The sequence below is a fragment of the Apteryx mantelli genome, chromosome 3 (genome assembly GCF_036417845.1).
Source record: "Apteryx mantelli isolate bAptMan1 chromosome 3, bAptMan1.hap1, whole genome shotgun sequence".
NCBI classification, from domain to species: domain Eukaryota; kingdom Metazoa; phylum Chordata; class Aves; order Apterygiformes; family Apterygidae; genus Apteryx; species Apteryx mantelli.
Genome location: NC_089980.1, coordinates 66,196,535 through 66,216,524, shown reverse-complemented (window position 1 = coordinate 66,216,524; position 19,990 = coordinate 66,196,535). Strand labels below are relative to the sequence as shown.

The following is a 19,990-nucleotide window of genomic DNA, read 5'->3' as shown; positions in this document are numbered from 1 at the left end:
AGCTGGAGGGAAGAGGGACACAGCAGGGCACCCCTTTGTATATATGTTGGACAGACTCTCTCACTACAGCAGAGGAGCATCTTACTTTCCAAAGACACCAGCCACTTAGAAATACAGTACAAATCTATGTTCGGAAAATCTGCATGGAAAATTTAGCATGAAGAACATCCTAGGTGCATGATGCCATGTGATTTAGCAAGGTGATAACTCCTCACCATGTGGCTGAATAAGAGCCACAGTGCATTACTGGATTCCTCGAAGCCTGAAATTTATCTTGAGGCCTCTCCTGCTACAGTCATCAGATTCACTCTTAACTCTGAAAACTGAACTGGACTGAAGCACTGTTTCAGAATGCTTGTCCTCATACAGCCATAGAACAAATGGTCTGCAGTGACCAAACAGGACTATTAACAGGACCAAAAACGACTGTCAGTCAAATACGGAAACAGGAAACCTTTTCATCCAAGTTAAACTGCTTCAGCTGCCCACTTGATCTACTGTAAAGCAAAGATATTTCCTATATGAAGGCAGCCATTCTGAAGGTTGAGACATACAAACTTTCCCCAACTTTGTCTAGATGATCTAGGCAAGAGTGACACCTGAACTTGTATTGAAAAATAAAGGCATTGTGCTGTTCTAAGTACGTGCTATAAAAAAATAATAATAAAAAAGGGCAGAAAACCACACTAATCTGGTCATATAGTATGTCCTAATTCCCACAGTAAGTCTGTTGCTTGCAGACCCCCACAGGAGGTTGACACCAGGACCACTATGGGATGACAAAATATCAAACTCAATAAGGCAAATCAATTATACTGTTCAGAACTCATGAATACAAAATTATCTAGTAACAGTGTTGGCAGTTACTCATAAGTGAGACAAGTGTCAGTACCTGTAGATATGGTCACTCTCTGAGTAGTCTCAAAAGAACAGAATGGAAGAGACTATCTGAAAAAAAAATAATCCAGACCCCAAAGATGCCTAAAATAACTGTAACCTCTAGCAATTCTTACGGCAATCCTCTTGTCAAAAATGAGGCTGGGACTGAACCAGGCAAAAGAAATGAGCCTAATTCTGAATCTGCAAACCTCTGAAATCTGAAACTGCAGGTTCCTTTGAGAAATGGCCAGTAATATTTCCAAAGATCCCAGCTCTCAGCTTGGTGCTTTTCAATAAATCTGATAGCCCAGTTACCACAGAACTGAAAGGAAAATAAAATTAAAATGAAAGTCCTCAACTAGTGACTCTATGTACAGAGACCAAAACTTGAGGCAAGTTGTGAAGGAGGAAGATGTGAATATGGTATCCACAATATTTAGAGCAAGTCACCAGAAAGTTCAGAGCAAGCTAGGCTTTAGACAGAGTCCTCTCTGGAGTTATTTATGAACAAAAGGAGTAAATGAAGATAAATCATCCATAAATTCATACCCAGTGGGTGCAGAAGTCCCAGCAATTGGACAAGAAGAAAATGCATGGAGGCTGATGAACACGTTCTTCTGTTCAGCGCAAGTAGTTGCTTGGGGTTTCCTGTCTTTGGACTGAGCTTACACTTTTCAAAAGAAACCACTATTACCACAGATTAAGTAAAATGCTAAGTGAATTAAAAGAAGTTCTGAGCCCCTGCCAGAAGCTGGAATGTTGTCAACCTTTTGCCTTTCAACAAGTCACAAAGCACGGAAAATACAAGGTGACCATGGAAGGTTTCATTTTGACCTCAATGATAGGGAGGGCCACCTTGATAGTAATGACATACTGCAGAGGATCCAAGAGCCTATAGAAAAATTTGGACAGCTCCTTGAAAGGATTAAATGCAGGGATTTTGCTATCTGTCATATGAGGTCCTGAAATAACACCCTGCAGAGACTTTCTACACCCAAAGCCTAAGGACTATAAAAAGAGAGCACATTTTCCTAGTAGCAAAAGAATCCTTTAAGGTTGAGTGACACATTTCCTCATATCATCAATTCTAACCAACACAGACTCCAACTACAGGTCACAGGTGGAGGCTGCCAAGAACTACCAATACTTTAAGAGAACACATGCCTACAGATCACCAACTCCACTAATTTGGTTTTTGTAACTGATGCCGGTAACAAAGATGAAAGTTCCAGTAATCCCAGAACCTAGTCTCTCTGATCCTGCTAAAGTGCATTCTACTGGAATAACTACCTCAGTGTAGTCAAGTGTGTCATTTATATATCTGCCCATATTCTAGTAGCACCACAGAAAGCAATGGAAAGAGACTTCTTAAGCTCAAAGATACAGATACTGCTTTGAATGATGTCACACAGGGAGACCATCATTCCCTAAGATTGAGCAGCGGGGGTTTGAAGCACTTGTCTCTAGCACTACCAGCAAAAGAAGAGACTGCTAAGTTGAAGAGACGGGTGTGGAAGAAACTTCTAAGTTGTCTTCCGAAGAACAAGGCACATATTCTGAGATTCAGATGCACCTTGCGCCCTGTCCAGAGAAGTCTGGAAAAAGGACTTCTGCACATGTTATCACTGATGGTGGTAGAAAGGACTCAAAAGACCTACATAGATTCAATAGTCCAAAACAGAGCTACTGTCTTCAGAAACGGCACCAAATAATCAAGATCCTTTATATGCATCAAGCTCGGTGGATAAGTAGAGCATGCCCCTCCTGGCTCAAGCAATCAGATATATATCCACCCACAACACTAACATACTTTTAGATGACCAGAGGATAATTTGTTTTTTTAAGTAAGCATTCAATGTGGCACAAAAATTATTCCATTATTCAATGTCCAAGGGGAAACAGGAGGTCAAATTTTGAGCTTGTGTTCACACCCTGAATAACTTCACCCATGTTAATGAAGTAATCACTAGAAAACAAGCAAACAAACAAACAGGAAAAAAACAAACAGGGCTTCCTCATGTAAGAGGGTTTTGTTGCTTGCTTTTAAACCTAAAGCTGATCTGCTGATAATGTACTTAAGCTTTCAATGTCTCTGTGCTAAACTGTTTCACATAAGGAGTTGTAGCATTAATACAGAAACAGAGGAAAACTACTTTTCTTTGCTGTGGTTATAGTACCCTCATCGCTTCTGGCTATGTCTGCATTAGCAAACAGTGCAGCACAATAGGAGCAGATTTGTAGAACAAAGCAGTTAGGGCTGACAACCTGATGTTCATGCAACATATACATTTCAGCATGTTTGCTCTGAACTAGCTCTAGTCTTACTAGCTTAACACCCATTAACATTTCAAACACATTTGATGGCTTCCCAGAGCACACAACACAATCTAGTTTCATCCAATAGGAATCAAAGTTTGTGCTCTCCAAGACTGCTCTATGATGTGAGCCAAAGTGTGAAAAATGGAAACAGTTGAGAGATTCACCTCAAAGGCACCTTCCTAACCTAAAATAAAAAGCTACTATACACATACCCTAAGTACACCTATTCCTCTGTTCTGAAATGCATTTATGGCATATCTGAGGTGCAACAAAGCAACAGAGAACATTTCAAACATACCTGTCAAAAGCCAGTGACTGACTTATCTAGCCTTAACTCACACATTTTCCAGCACCAACCAACCCTGCCTGCTGGTTTTTTACAGCTTTGTCTGAATTCTAGCTCCACACCAAAGGGCTCCCAGGAATCCAGCACAATTGAAGCATTCTCCTTCTCCACCCAGCTCACAAAGCTGCTACTCCTCCACCTCCATTTTCTTTATGTATCTCACAACAAAACAGTTCATAGCCATTCTGCTACATAGTCAAATATAATATACATGGTGAGACTCATTTAGAAGAATTTTAGACTCCCCAAAGTGTCAGAGTTTGACTTAGATGTAATTGGAAGCAAGTGTCCAAACTGTTCTTGCAAACAGCACCAATAGAAACTATACTCCATGCTCCCCCCAACAGTCCTAGTATGATTCCTTTTTCAAGAAACTTTAAGCCATACAGTGCTCATCATTGAGAACACATTCCATATACGTGTTCAAGTATATGTGTTGATTGGCTTATTTCAAAAAGATTTACAGAGTCCCTCATTTATGAAAAAAAGTATCAAGGACCAAAACAGGAAGAATTTGGTAAGAGTCAAACATCACAAACCATAACGTCTTTTCCCAGCATTTTTTTTTTTTTTTTAAGAACAGCCCCAAAACAATCCATAGTCCTTCAAGTTCCTTTTAAACTTAACAAACAGAATGATAATCATGCGAATGCTTTCATTCTGCCAGCTCTCCATCTTCCAAAAAAACATACATGATTTTTCTTTTAGTTGAATAAGTATTATTTAGAACAATTCACTGTTCTTATATAATTTTAGCATTATTCCCTCTCAATAACTCTGATTTAAACTTGTTTGATATTAATTAACCACTTCTCTGAAATACAAATAATGTTCATTTTAAACACAAGTGAGATCAACTTCAGCAACGCATGCTGCCAATCTAGTACTTTTTTCACTTTTGACTTTTTGCATGCAACTTTTTCAATTACTTCATCAGAAGCATAAAGGCTTTGTTAAAATGTTTGACTTTTAAATGACAATATATTCATTCAAGAAAAGTTGTAGGTCCAAACCCAGTTTTAAACAGCAAACAATGTGACAGAGCTTCAGCATGAAAAGCAGTCTCACAGAAATACACTTCCATGTTAAATAAGCATCTATAATAGAATGATTACATATTCTTTAAAACTACTGGAAGCCATATACTCAAAAGTGTGCAAAGATGACATTTTTCACAGGCCTAAAGAGGGCTTGGATTTTTAAGTTTTCAACTGGCTCTTCTTTCTTTGGTTCAACTTCTTAAATTAGAACCTTTTAATCACATCTAAATTCCAGACATTTTCAGCCAGCTGCTAGAAAGAATATTAGTTTAACTAGTATATCAGAGTCTGATGCTCACCAATCAGTTTCACTCTTCCGGAAGACAGCAATGTAGGATCATCTTTTTTGACATTATTTATTGAATCATCTACTAGTTCTTTGATATGATCAATTCCTACAACTTGTCCTTTGGGACCAACCTGGAATAAAAATATACAGTTGAAAAATATCTGCTAGCTTTGGTTTATTTATAGAATCAGTATTTCCATCTCCTGAACCCATCTCTCTAAAATAAAAACAGAGACTGTTAAGTGGTACTGTGTTTCCCGAATGTTATTAAAGCTACTGCTTAGAATCAGACATTCTGACTGCTAGAAGCAACGGATATTTAAAGTACGTCAGTACAGTTTCATAAATGCTCGTTATAGTCATATTTTATGAAGTGATTCAACTAAGTTACAGTATTAGTAGAGATTTCCATTCTCTGTTTTTAGAAGGTAAACTCTTATCACACATATTTGTATTGCCTACAATAGGAAGCAAAAACTTCAAGGACAAAGATTAGTTCTAATCTCCTTTCACGTTGAGTAAACTTAAAGATTAAGGTTTTTCTAGAGTCGACCTTACCTGAAAGACAATAGTAAGTCCTGCATTTTGTTCTACATTATCTCAAGGGTCCTATCCTTTCAGAAGCAAATTCAACAGTTAACAGCAAGGGACCAATACCTTTCAACTCTTGTATTCATGAATCTACTTTCAGATTTACAACTCTCTTCCACAGGAAGAGTGGAACTTTTGAGAGCTCAAACCTGACAATGGTCACAAGATACGTTTGGGGGGGCGGGGGAGCAGGGGGGGAGAAAAGGTCTCAGAAAGTGCATATACTTTTACAGAAAATCACTGTAACCAAAACTTCTCTGTTACAGGCATTTCTTCTGGAATTGTCTCTTTACTCCAGAGAAGTCATTCCAGTTTTGGAAAGAGGTGGAAAAAAAGAATCAAATTCTCAAAACTCTGACTATCTTCAACAAGACCCAGTTCAAAAAACATAGTGGCAGAATGTCTCTTGGCAGCCCATGCTGTCATACAATTCTGTAGTTGAATGGCCACATTTGAATTTATTGGTTATGTTTCTGTATCTTACATTTTAACCTTGTGAAAGCATGTAAAACTAATAATTGGTTATCAGTATCATGGGGATTTTTTTTCTGTTTCATTATGGACAAGACCTATGTTTAAAAACATCAAAACAGCAGCATTGGCTCTTCTTTTTCCAGTGAAACAAGGCAGGCCTAGCTTTTGAAACAGAGTATGAGACAGATGGCAAGTTTGCACTATGACAACCACAGGTTACTATTTGGAGGAATGCCTGGCAGTCAGCTGCATCAAAAGTTGGCAAAAGACCCAGTGTACCCCTGGTCTTCAAAGGGTAACTCACAGAATTGAAAATTCAGCAAAATGGGCACAGCATGAAATAGCCTGATTTAAAGTAGCAGAACCTCCTAAAAATGCCAGCAGCTTGTCACAATTCATTATACTATTTCTAAATCCTCGATCTAGACCATCTCCACCTATTGCCCTGGAACTTCAAAGCATGTCATCAAGACAATAACAAAATGGTACAACTTTCACTGTCTCCACGGTATGTTTAGAATAGAAATATACCACACTCTTTGCATAATTCCTGTACTTATAGGAGGAAAAAAAAAGGCAAACATTCCTTTAATTTGCTACCAACCTTTAAAAGTGAATACAATTATCTAAAAAGCACACAAACTTAAATAAATTTATCATATCAGTTTAACAACAGCAACAATCTTAAACATGCTTTACTAGTCTAAGTAGACATAAGGCTTTCCCAGAAGAACCACAAATAAGATTATCATCATAGGAGTAAAACAGCCATGGCATCAACGTGCACTCAGGTATTTGTGGCCCAGATGTAAGCTGTTCATTCTAGATCTCCAGTAGACTGAGAAGCAACATTTACGTGATTCAGCATGCACATCCCCAAGAAGACCTCCAAGACAACTGAATTTTGGTAGCAAAAGCCTTTAACAAAAGCTTGAAAGAAGTACATTATATGGAATGATGGCAATGTTAGAAACAACTTCACAGAGGAAGAAAACTGTGACAGAGCAATATATAGTGACTTGTCTACAATCATTCAACTGGATGAAGCCAGGTCCATATTACACAGTAATAATGCTATCAAACAGATCAAAAGCATTTATCCAACACTTTTCATAAAACACATATCTGTAAAGCATTGCACAAAATACCACCAAGAAGAAAAATACAGCAGGATTTAAGAGGATCATTCATATGGTGATATAAAAAGCGTGCTTAACCTCAGCCAAACTGAAATGCGATTTCCTTTCTGTCATAATTCTGACTTCTCTGCAGAATTTTTTCAGCTTTTAAACAGCTGTTTTAAAAGAAAAAAGGGCACAACTAGATAGATCACATACTTTATCTAATATGGATGCATCCTGGACGCATTCATATTTTTAATGAGAAAATAAACATAATTTTGAAAAAAGCTTTAACTCTTGTAGAATGTGAATTACAACACATGCTACTAGCACTTGATAACTGACTCCAAGGCTAGAACAAAAATAATAGGTAGAATATTGAAGAAATGACATTTTAGATTTCCGCTAAGCTGCAGCTTAACTCATTTCACTTGCAATTTCTTTTAATATGACAGTTAACAAAAAAGTACATCATCCAGTCCTAAACATCCTGACCTAATTCTTAAACCAAAAATGATCTCAGACTCAACAGATAAGTGCCAGAAAACAATAAATTTTAAGTAGTAAAAGATAACACATGAAAATTTATCATAACCCATCACTGCATTCCAGATTAACTTCTCAGACAAAAAAACCCATCAAGCTGGCAGTTTAATGAAGGCCGCTGTTACCTATAAAGCGATGATAAAATCTTGAAATGGAGAAGGGAAAACTGGTTGGTTATACGCCACTATTTAAGTCAGTCTGACAATACTGTGATTACAGCCGTCTTAAAACAAATTCTTTCATCTTTTTTTTCCCTGGATGTAAGATGGGGTGAAAGCACAGAAAGAATTCCTTACATAGAGGCTGAACAACCCAGAGATGAAGTTACTTAGGAAAGACATAAACAGAATATAAATTAATATCTAACTTAGAAAAAGTTAGATTTGTATTGTATTGACCCTCCCACAATGCAGTAACAAGAAAAAAAGTGTTATTTTCAGTTCAAAGATAAATAATTTATATACACACAACATATAATCAACCTATGGAAACAGGATTCTCTTAAGCCTTGCTAAGCTCTCACCCCAGCAGAAAGCCAAGACAACTGGTCATAATGAGAACATTCACAGCCACACAAGATAAGGTAAAAATCATGGTTAGACAGGACAAACACCTCCTTCCTTCAAGGTATAAAGCAGCCATTAAAAACGTAACCAAGAAAAAGCTTTCCATCTAGGCAGTTTCTTCACCACCACAGAATTTACTGGACCCTTTTACTTAAGCATCTAGTATCGGCTATGATAAGAAATAGATACTACTTTCACCCAGGAGAATCCTTTTTTCCTGTGTAACATACTTCGGTCCACTGTAAGAAGCTTGGTCTTTTTAATCTTTTATTCAGAGTTATACTGCAATTCAAACAGTTCTGATGGTTGAGTGATGACACTAGATTTCTCACCATTCGTGAAAAGCATGCCGTAAGGATTCCACTTCCAGATCCTACATCAAGTGCTTTGGCTCCTTCATGTAACTGATCAGACAGAAGTTCAAGAGCATATGCATGCTGAGAGAGAGACAGAGAGAGAGAGAGAGAGAGAGAGAGAGAGAGAGAAAGAAAGAAAGAAAGAGAAAAAGAAAACTTTGTAATGTTTTGAGTTTGTTTTACCTAACACATGTTCATTTCTTCAATATTTTCAGGCAATACACAGCAGAGGGTTAGTATAAGAAATTTCAGAATTATTTTTGACCACACACACAAAAAAAAGGAAGTTAACTATATAATATATACTTGCTGTTATTTCACTTACTCCAACCATATATAATCTTCCAACTACTCAGGTTTCCTAACACACACACACACACACACACACACACAACTTAAAATATAATTACTGGGGCAGACACCATAAAGCAATTCAACATTTTTCAGGTCTGATAGTTCTCACTATTCTGGTGGTATAGGGTCTGTAAATAATTTGGCATGTCATTATACCATATGCATTGGAACATGCTGGCACAGATGCTAGTTATGAAGGAGGCAAGTTTGGAGGGCCAGAGAAAGGGGCTATTGTAGGTAAGCTTCCTGCATTACCTGTACACTTGCTGAATCAAAGAGTAGGAAAAAGAAGTTGCCTTCTACAGAGGCAGATAGGCAACAGGATTCATATATGAAAGTGCAGCAGTCTACAGACACACTTTGTAGGCAGTTTTGCTTTCTCATATGGTGGACCAATATACAACTAAGTTTATGGTGCACACTAAAACAATTTTTGTTATTTAATGTTTTACAGATAGCCATTCTCAAACCCTTAAGACTTAACCCATCAGAGCCAGAATACAGAAATAACTAAAACATTTATTGTTTTAGCATTTGCTATGGAGGATATATTTTCTTTTTGGTTTCAACACTTCATATAATACCAATGGTAAGCATAGAATAATTCAAAATATAATGACTTAGGTGAATTAAAACTTTGAAAACATAGCTTATACTTATTTTATTGCTTAACCACAGTTGCAGTATATCTTTTTGTATCCTTGCATGCAATTGTTAACATTTTTATACCAAAAAAAAAAAAGTTTTTAATATAATTATTTAGGAACATCCTAACTCTACTAGGTAGGGTTTGACTAAAAAGTCAAAGGAGCAAGCTTTTACCAACATTTCAAACCATTCCTTACTCTATACGTTTTCCACTTTTCAAACACTGCATGGACAAAATATACGCTTCTATTCTTTCTTCATATCAAATAAGGAAACTTACAAAAATTTATGTCTGTGCTACATATAGATGTATATAGGAACTGAAATCTCCCCTTAATGCTTTAATTAAGGCTCAGCCATGAATACCTTGCTCTCAAATCACTTGGCAAGAAACACGCATCTCAGTACAATGTAATTTTTTTTCCTGTCTGAAGAACTAAAGACATCACATCAATAATGCACCACAGAAATTACTCTTCTCCACTCCTGAACTCCTATCTTTTTGTAACTTTGATACAAAACAGGGAGGAGTGGCGGATACACCAGAGGGCTGTGCTGCCATTCAGAGAGACCTGGCCAGGCTGGAGAGGTGGGCGGAGAGGAACCTCATGAAGTTCAACAAAGGGAAGTGCAGGGTCCTGCACCTGGGGAGGAATAACCCCCTGCACCAGTACAGCCTGGGGGTTGACCTGCTGGAAAGCAGCTGTGCGGAGAAGGACCTGGGAGTGCTGGTGGACACCAAGTTAAGCATGAGGCAGCAATGTGCCCTTGTGGCCAAGAAGGCCAATGGTATCCTGGGCTGCATCAGGAAGAGTGTTGCCAGCAGGTCAAGGGAGGTGATTCTCCCCCTCTACTCAGCCCTGCTGAGGCCACATCTGGAGTACTGCGCCCAGTTCTGGGCTCCCCAGTACAAGAGGGATGTGGCACTACTGGAGCAAGTCCAGCGAAGGGCTACAAAGATGATTAGGGGACTGGAGCATCTCTCTTATGAGGAAAGGCTGAGAGAGCTGGGCCTGTTTAGCCTGGAGAAGAGAAGGCTGAGAGGAGATCTTATTAACATGTACAAATATCTGAAGGGAGGGTGTCAAGAAGATGGAGCCTGACTCTTTTCAGTGGTGCCCAGAGACAGGACGCGAGGCAACGGGCACAAACTGAAACACAGACGCTTCCATCTGAACATGAGGAAAAACTTCTTCACTGTGAGGGTGACAGAGCACTGGAACAGGTTGCCCAGAGAGGTTGTGGAGTCTGCTTCTCTGGAGCTTTTCAAAACCCGCCTGGACACGATCCTGTACAACGTGCTCTAGGTGACCCTGCTTGAGCATGGGGGTTGGACTACATGATCTCCAGAGGTTCCTTCCAACCTCAATCATTCTGTGATTCTGTAACTTATAGAGTCAGGGTAATTTAGGTTGGAAGGGACCTGTGAAAATCATGTGATCCAACCCTTTTACAAAGCAGGGCCAACTTAAAATAGGCTGCTCAGGGCCTTGTCCAGTCAGCTTCTGCATACTCCAAGAATGGAGATTCCACAATCTCTCTGGTAAACTTGTTCCAGCACCTGATCATCGTCACTGTGAAAAACTTTTTCCTAGTATCTAATCAGAATTTCCCTTGTTTAGTTTTTGTCCATTACCCCTCATCCTATCATTGTGCACCTCCAAGAACACTCCGGCTCAGTCTTCTCTGTATCCTCCCATTAGGTGGTTCACATAAACACCACTATTAACCAACAGTTGATGAAACTGTTAGGATAAATATTTTATTTTAGAAGCACTTGGATTTTTATAAAAATCACCTTCAGTAATCATGTAAGTTTAAAGCTTACCATATGTGGAGCACTGATTGTTGCTTGGAAACCTGTAAAACCAGAAAAAGGAAGAACATATTGATATAATTGTTCAGACAGCAACCTTACCGTTTTTATTGATGTTGACTGTAAAAAGCAATACCTTAATTACTGTCCTCATACAGGACGCTACACAAAAACAGTATTGGCTTAGTTACAGAAATATTCTACTCTGGAAGTGAGTTAAGCTATATCATCTACAAGTTGTGCAAGTTGTGCCATGTCAACTCTGAAATGCAAAAAAAAAAAAAAAAAAAAAAAAAAAAAATCTACCCTTGATCTCAGTTACAATCTCCATTTTGGCACTATACTTCCTTAGTTTTGTCAAGTACATTCAGTTTAAAAGAGTAATATTCCCCAGAATGATGCATTTCCTTTTTCTATTGGTCCCTATGTAAAAACCTGGATTTGTTAGTTTCAGTGTGACATAGTATGGACTATAAAACTCCTGGAGACAATGACCTCATCTGTTTTCCAAACAGCATACATACACCCAAGAGAAAACATGGAAGAACACTCATCTGTGTTTACTTCTGTGGTGATATATACAATTCTGCATATATATCTTAAAAGATTTTTGAACTATCCTATCCAAATAATAAAGCCTCATTACAACTGATAATTGGACAGGGAACAGGAAAGGGAACAGGAACATTTAATTCATTCTCCTACCTTGGAAAGATAAAACTAAGGACTCAGGTGGAAAATAACTGCCCTATAAGCAGATCATTCCAATTTAAAAACTTACTTTAAAATCTATTTTTATATAAAAATCTCATGTAAAAGTTTAAGGATTCCCACTCTGACCTCAACTGAATCATTTTTGTAAAGAAAGAGACCATCTCTGAAGTAAACTGGCTAAAAGGATGATTTAAGAATTTAAAAGTCAACTAAACCACCACACAAATTGCTTACCGTTTAAAGAATAAATACATCTTTACACATATTAATACTGACTAAAGAACATCAGTCCACTTGATGTATCCAAGTACATTAACTGCATACCATAACATATTGAAACTTTGTACTTAAAAGATACTAAATAAACTGATAAAGAACTAAATAAGCTCCCAAATTTTAAAAATTAAACAAACGTTCTTAACATACGTATGACAAAGGCAGTCACTGGTACACAAATTAGAGCGAACAACCATTTTTACAAGATGTTCTTACCTATAGACTGAGGAGAATCCATATAAGGGTTGTATTTTGCATAGTGGCAACGGTCTGTAGCCAACATTACTTCAAATACCTTGTCTGATTTGATTATTCCATTTTCTAAAAAATAATAATAAATAAAATTGAAGACATTATTTCTCTTCTATAATGCAAAAGCATGCAAGATACAGCGACATATTCCTAAAATTGTGAGAAATCATGTTACCTAACCCTTTCTAATACTCTAACTCTCACCATACCAGAATTTAAGCTTTGATCTAGATCAAACAGTGCTTAAGACAGTGAACTTGGAACAAGACTTTCCTGGCAGTTACAGATGCTTTTCGGAAACATTAGAGATCGCTTTCAAAGATCTATTCCCTAGAAAAACTGAACTTCATACCTTTTATATTCCTGAATACTAATTCAGTAAGAAACTGATATTAAACTAAACAACAAACATGAGGTACTTCATATTTCTAAGAAATTGCTTAAGGGATCAATAATTGAGAAATATACAAAAGCAGTGTACAAGCATGAAGCTACAGCATCCTTGCTTAGTATTTTATTTTCAAGTTTTGTTTCTTTTTTTTTTTGTTGGCAAAAAAAGAAAATCCCTTTGTAAAGAAACTCCTACAGAATTCTTATGCTGGGGCAGACTGAGGCCAAAGAGTATTCACATCAAAACACTTTGAATCTTTGTTCACTTTTCAAAATAAAAATGTTAATGCACATACATGTAAAATGTCAGAAGCACTATGTAATGTAGTCATTTTTTCTTGTAAATTTTGTTCATAAGGCTTTTTTAGTCATCATTTTTATATATATATATATATATATGTATTTCTTTTTAGTTCTGAAGAAAAAATTATAAACAACAGAAAGCTTTAGAAAATAAACAGGAGAAAAACTAATCATTTGCATTAAAAGTAACAGTTTAAACCCCAAATGACCAAAATTTCAATAACAGAATGCTTCACTGAACTACTGATTTTAAACAAGGAGGATTTATTTGGAAATTTGTCTCTTTTTTTAATTTTAATTTCTGCACTTGCAAAATACAGCCCAAAATGTAGTACTATAAAAATCAGTTTAGGGAGTTTTTGTGAGATTGTCTCAATTGAAGTTACATCAGTTTTTGAACATACTATCAACATTAAATACTTCCTGTAGAGGTCTGGGCTAACTTCTGCAGAGGCTTTCTCGACTGCCTACAATCCGCTCCTAACTACCCTTATCACTTGTGTTTTTTTGTTTTCCTCCCTACTACCTGGTGTCCTAGGCTTTCATTATTATAGATAACAGAGGCTTGACATTAGAGAGAAAAATAACCCCAAAAGATATTTTGCTTTTTGCTCCAGAGACAAAGTATCAGGTAGGATTGCAATAAGAACATACTACCAAATTATAAAGGAGAAGAGTGCTACTTTAAAAATATTATTCTGATAACTTCCTAAAAAACATATACTCCCCTACAACACATTACGCATACCCTGTGCTTTGACTTCGTTCAGAACTGCATACTACTGTCCCAGTTAAAGGGAACATGTCTCTCTCTCTCCCTCCTTCTGTCCACCCACCAACACACAGGTACCGATGATATACGATAGTAAGGAAAAAAAAAAAAAAAAGTCTTTTTCCTCAACCATTTGGAATTACATATTAATTCTGGGAACTAAGCATAGAAATCCCAAACTTTACTGTTAGCTTCTTATTAGATATCACCAAGAAGTACCTCTGGGATAAATGTCCTTTCTGAGAAAAAGCCTAGTGTCATTTGCTTTCACTATTGGCTACAGCCAGCTTGGGTTCTGTTCAGAAACAAGGAGGGGCAGGAGAATAATCAAGAGCTGATTATAACAGGAGTGAAGGCTCTTTGGGGAAGCGGTGGGGGGGAACAAGCAGGTGAGGAACATCTTCAGGAAAAATCTAAAACAGTGATTTATTCCTTGATGCTGTATTGTGCAGACAGATGCGTATATTCTAGAAGCTATAGGGAACATCCACGCTTTCCTTTTGGGCCTTGGGGGAAAACATGCAGAGAATAACCAGCTCAAGATTCTAGTCGGAAAGGCAACTGCAGACCAGGCCAAGCAAGGCCCTACCGTCAGGCAGGGAACCTCCTCCAGTCTTCAGTGGACCTCTTCTACTCTGCTGTAACTGGAGGCTTTTTCCAGCCCTCTTCTTTCACACAGCCCCTTAATCTGTTCCTCTTTTTTTAAACAACATTTCATGCCTGCCACCTCTCTCATCTACTACTGTCATCCTTCTGCTTAGGGTATCACCAAGTAAATTCACCTGTCAGCATTTATGAAAATTTTCCTGACATTCTGCTATTTTGCTTAAACATTTTCACCCATTCTTCCCCCACGTTGTTTAATCAGATTAAAAGAGCTCAACCTTACCAAGCGTGATGCTTACGCTGATGGACAAACAACCCAAAGAACTGAAAGCAGTAGCTGCGAGTACTCTACAAATCCCAAGACCTTCCATCCAGCAAGTACTCCTGAGATTTGCTGAATGGTGGACCGTCTTTGAGTAGTATCATCTTTTTCATCAGTAAATAAGAAGTTGAGCAAATTATCCAAACTCAGAGTTCCCAGCAAAACCATGAGGAGAAGCTGGATCTCCTGTCTCAGGCATGTGCTTCAATTATCAAACAATGCTTCCTTTTCATAAAAACACAGCCTCTCAATGATGAACGTGGAATTACAGGGTTATCTTGTTATCCCCCAGTAAATTAATTGTACTTTTCAAATTCATTTATTGAACAATGGAGAACAATGGAGCACAAAAACTGAAGTTTTAGAACACTCGTGTTATTAAGTCCTAAAGTAACAACAACAGTAAGCTTAAAGGAAGGAATTAAAAAAAAAAAAAAAAAAAGCAAGCAAGCCCTAAATGGTAAAGGCAACATAGTAATTTTTTCCATGATGATAACAAATTGAACTTTTCTTAGCCTAAGGGTTGAACAAGAGCAGCTGTAAGGTACTGGAAATCAAATGCAAGACCTTTCCTTCCTCCAGCAGTCAGTCTTAAGATGACCAAGAGCAAATATCTTAATTCTGTCTGGAGCAAATATCTATTAGTTTCTGAATTGCTCAGAAAATAAGTACCTTCCCTAAGAAAATTCCAATAATAAAGTTTATATTGCAAACAAGTCATTCTATTTCCATGCTATCTCTAAATGCCAAAAAATAAGACAATTAATAGTAAGTTATTTATTAATAAAATATCAATGCAAAACAGTTTCTAAATCTTAAAAGAAAAGCTATGTATGGCAGGAAAAATCATTCATAATTAAATATATTTAGCTTGATTTTTCTTTTCAGTGTGCACAGATCTCTCCTTCTTGGAAGTTAAGACGACTGCTTGGTTCCAAAACTCTCATAATCAGTAATGAAAACAAATCAGATATTAAATTAGAAAGTGCTTACAAGCAAAGACCAATACCCAAACCCATTGGTTAGTTCAGAGTTTAAAACCAAAATTAATCTCCATTTATTAGTTATATCAGCACAACTCCTAAGCTTCAAAGGGTTGAAACTGCAAAGAAACTATTTAAGAGTACAGCATGGCCTGCAGAGTTCAAGAGTTACTCTCTACAGAGGCTGCTGCAATGACAACTTGACATAATTGGAGCATGTTTTGAAAACTCATTCTGGTCTGCCTCTCTTCCACAAATAACACCTTGAAAACAGAAAAAAAAAAAAAGCTCATATAGCCGTCCTTGCATTTGAAGGTGTAAATATACCACTATTGAACGTAACCAGGGAAACAGGGCAGTTGATTGTCAGAGTGCAAGAAAAGAGCCAGAACTTTGAAAGACACCATGGACTTGAAATAAGTAAACAATCTCTGCCTTTGTTGGGAACTAAATACTGAAATGCTTATCTTTCAAAGAACTGTCTACACATCACTGACGGTATCCTGACTGTTGATCAAACAAGCTTCCAACTAAACCATAAAGCGCTAGCAGTCAACATCTACATTAACACTAGCTTCTAGACCACAAAAAGGATGTCTCATTGCTCTATTATATAATCTAGCACACAAGCTTACTACACAAACTATAAATGGTCCTGCTGCAATGGCCCGTCATAGCTGAGAAACAGCTGCTGAGACACTTCCTGTTGCAGGCTTCACATAGACAAAATACTCATGCAGATCCCAAAACAATTTACTGGGAGACTATTTCAGCATCTACACGATTCAGCTTCTTCACAGATGACTTTCCCCATAACTACTGCAAAGCACTGCATTTATGGAGATGACTGTTCAATACAGCAGCAATATTTCAAATCAAAGAGAGGTCTTAAAGTATGATGCAAAGGTCAGCCCTATTTCGCAAAAGATGAAATGAAATTGATTCAAATTACTTAAGTGACAAACAACAGTTTTCAGATATCTCCATTTGAACCATACAAAACAACTAGCAACTTCCAGAAGGAAAATAGGCTGGACTAGGACCAGATCTTGATTTTCAAGCAACATGACGCTAGTTAGTATTGAGCAGCTGATCAACTGATAGATGTTTTTAAGGCTTGGGTCTTTTTGGTGGGGAGAGGAAGAAAAAAAAAAAAAAAAGGAAATTAATTTAGTTAATAGAATTTTATTTAAGTAACAAGCATGGGAAGATTTCATTACAACCATGAAGACAAAGAAAAGACTTTGCAGGAGAAATGATGGATAAGCATCCTGAGATCCAAAAAAAGGACACTGATCCCCAAATGTACAAAGCTCTTTGTGCTAAAGAAACTTAAACCAAGTGTTTGCAAATGGGCATTTTTTAAACCATGCATACATACAAGCCTCTTGTGCTTTGCTGATTACTTAAGAGTATGTGCCTCAAACATTCAGCTGAAGGTCTGTTTTCACTATGACATGGCTTCAAAATACAGAAGGTTTGAACAGAAGGTTGCATACAGTTAACTTCTGGAAGAATGGCTAATCAGTTAAGATTCTGCAGTTCAGAGAAAGAATGACTAGAGGAAGAATGAGGAAAGTAAGGGACCATCAGAACTAATCTTGAGTCTAGAAAAAAAACAAGATCTCAGGGAATTCCCAAAGAGGCAGGAATTAAAAACAAACTAAACCCCCAGAAAACCTAAATGCTACTGAAAACATATACATGTAAAACCACGTGGGAACCAAAAGCTGGGTTCAATACAACAGATGAATTAGTATTCATCCTCAAGACACAGTTAAATACAAACTTACCTCCTGTAATTTCACTTGTACTTTATGGGAGTATTCCCTGTCCATTTAATACTGATGAACTATACTCAAAAACAATCTGTCCATTTGATATAACAGATAACAGCTCTCTATTCATTTTCATGGATCTGTAAATCTGCACATGACTAATTTAGACATATTTAACCATAGCTATATTGCTCCCTTGTATTGTAGGCTAATGTTGCAAAGTAGGTATTAATCGTTTTCTTCTGGTGGGATGGGGAGGGGAAAGACATGCTAGCTCTTTGCTTATTGCAATAAAGATACTATTAGGGACTACGTTAGCTGTACAGTGTGTGTCATATTCATTTAAATAGTCATATCAATTTAAATTAGATCTATATCAGCAGCTGAGTGTGCATGAAAGAATGAAGTGACATCAAGATTGGGTTCAGCCTGCAATTACACACACTGCATTTTCCAATAAACTGTAAAGGCCTGAGCAAAGATGAGGAAGACTACCTCTGAGCACTAGCAGCACATATTGATCACTCTATATTTGAAGGGAATGAGCTTCACTTACAGATCACATGGGAAGTCAAAACCAAAGAGTTCAATACAAGGTCATGACAACCATTAACAGTAACAAAATTCTGTTGCAGATGTTAAGATAAACATATCTGGATAGGATAAATAGACAAAGAACTCTCCTCACAGTAAGGCTTGAGGCAGACTGCTCAGTATCTTCAGTAAATCTTTAAAGAAACATAGATGTTGCACATCTTGTATCTCACCAAACAAATTCCATGCATCAGCTTTGCTAGTCTGTTTTCAGAAAAGGCAGTGCTGTCAAAAACAGCAGCCAGACCACACTGGCTGCCTGTGACAATGAAAGTGGCTTCATTTAAACAGGCACTAGTACTACGCAAAAGCTGAGGGATACAGGAGACAATTATTCTACTATAGAACAGCAAAAGATGAGTCCAACCTTTAGGGCATCCAAGCATGATTCTCTAGGCTGAGCCAACTAGTCTCCCAATGAAGAAGTCTGTCTTAAATTTCCTCTGAAACTTTGCTTATTGTTCTGTGGCAACTCCATTAAAATGGGGAACCACCAAAGCTGACACTCCTGAAAACCATGAGAACCAACTCCATTGCTAAGAGCAATGAGCTCTGCTATCTCCAGGAATGTCCCAAGCTAAAAAGATAAAACTTCATAAATCAAAATAATATTTACAGAATATTAACAAATGTACAAAGTGAGATACAAAATGACATACAGAGCTGTTGCACTAGTAGTAATAAGGAAGGACTTCTAAAGTTACATTTGTATGATTATCTTTTTTAGTTCTTGTCAGTGCGAGCATTTAAATCTATTTTGTGTTCAAGACCAATGTTGTAGCATTTGGGCTCTGAAGTCTCAAAACAATCACAAGTCAACCAGGCCAGGAGGGATGTCCTTCCAAAAATGTACTGGCCTCAAGTTCTGAAAAAGTTTGCTCTGTTTTTGCCAAAATTTGATAATGTTAGTCTTATTCAAATCAAAACAAAAAGCATTACCACAAGAGGTTAATTGTATTAATCAGCCTAAAGAAAAATTTTTACTTATAAAAATTAAAAACCACTAACAAACATGACTTTGATGTATTATATTTGCAGAAACAGTCATTCAAAATAACACCAACATTGTGCAGTTTCTTCTCAAGCTTATAAATAGCTCTCAGTAAGCTCTTTATACTACAGCAGGGTAAAATAAACAGTAGCATTAAAAAAAAAAAAGCTTGGAGTTGTATTGAAACTAAAACATACCAGGTTCCCACTTTTTAACATGCCCACAAGCAATGGTAATCCCCTCTAAGGGACAGATTTGCAAAATTATTTTCATTCTACTATGGATTATTAGGCAGCTTCATACTATCAGAAAAATAGTATTATGCCATTAACCCCAGCCAGAGACAAAAAGTTTATTTTCAGTCAAGCAAAAGAAATAAGCATTTTTAATTAAGATGACTGATTTGAAAGAGTGATATTTTAAGCAGCCAGAAACATATTCCCTTTTTTCGGATAACTGAAGCTTTGGACTTTGCTTCACTGAATTTTGGCATTGTTTTGCGAGAAAATAGGGTATGTTTTTATCATTACATTGACATCTTGCTAACATTTAGGGGGAAAAAAATAGATATGCCAATAACACAGAACAGTTAAGAATAAAATCCTAATTTACAAATAAATAAAATGATGTCTTTTTGTAGGTTATTTTTTATTTTTGTTAACAT

The 19,990-nt window shown here is 37.0% G+C and overlaps 1 protein-coding gene across 2 annotated transcripts in view; it reads right to left on the bottom strand.

The window, feature by feature from the left end:
* PCMT1 (protein-L-isoaspartate (D-aspartate) O-methyltransferase) overlaps positions 1 to 19,990 on the bottom strand; it is a 36,732-nt gene that overhangs the window by 11,145 nt on the left and 5,597 nt on the right. For both annotated transcript variants that reach the window (XM_067293563.1, XM_067293562.1), the window contains exons 2-5: positions 12,552 to 12,656; positions 11,358 to 11,389; positions 8,504 to 8,608; positions 4,884 to 5,004 (exon numbers count right to left, since the gene is read on the bottom strand). In XM_067293563.1, the coding sequence (XP_067149664.1) occupies positions 4,884 to 5,004; positions 8,504 to 8,608; positions 11,358 to 11,389; positions 12,552 to 12,656 (363 nt within the window). The remainder of the gene's footprint in view (positions 1 to 4,883; positions 5,005 to 8,503; positions 8,609 to 11,357; positions 11,390 to 12,551; positions 12,657 to 19,990) is intronic.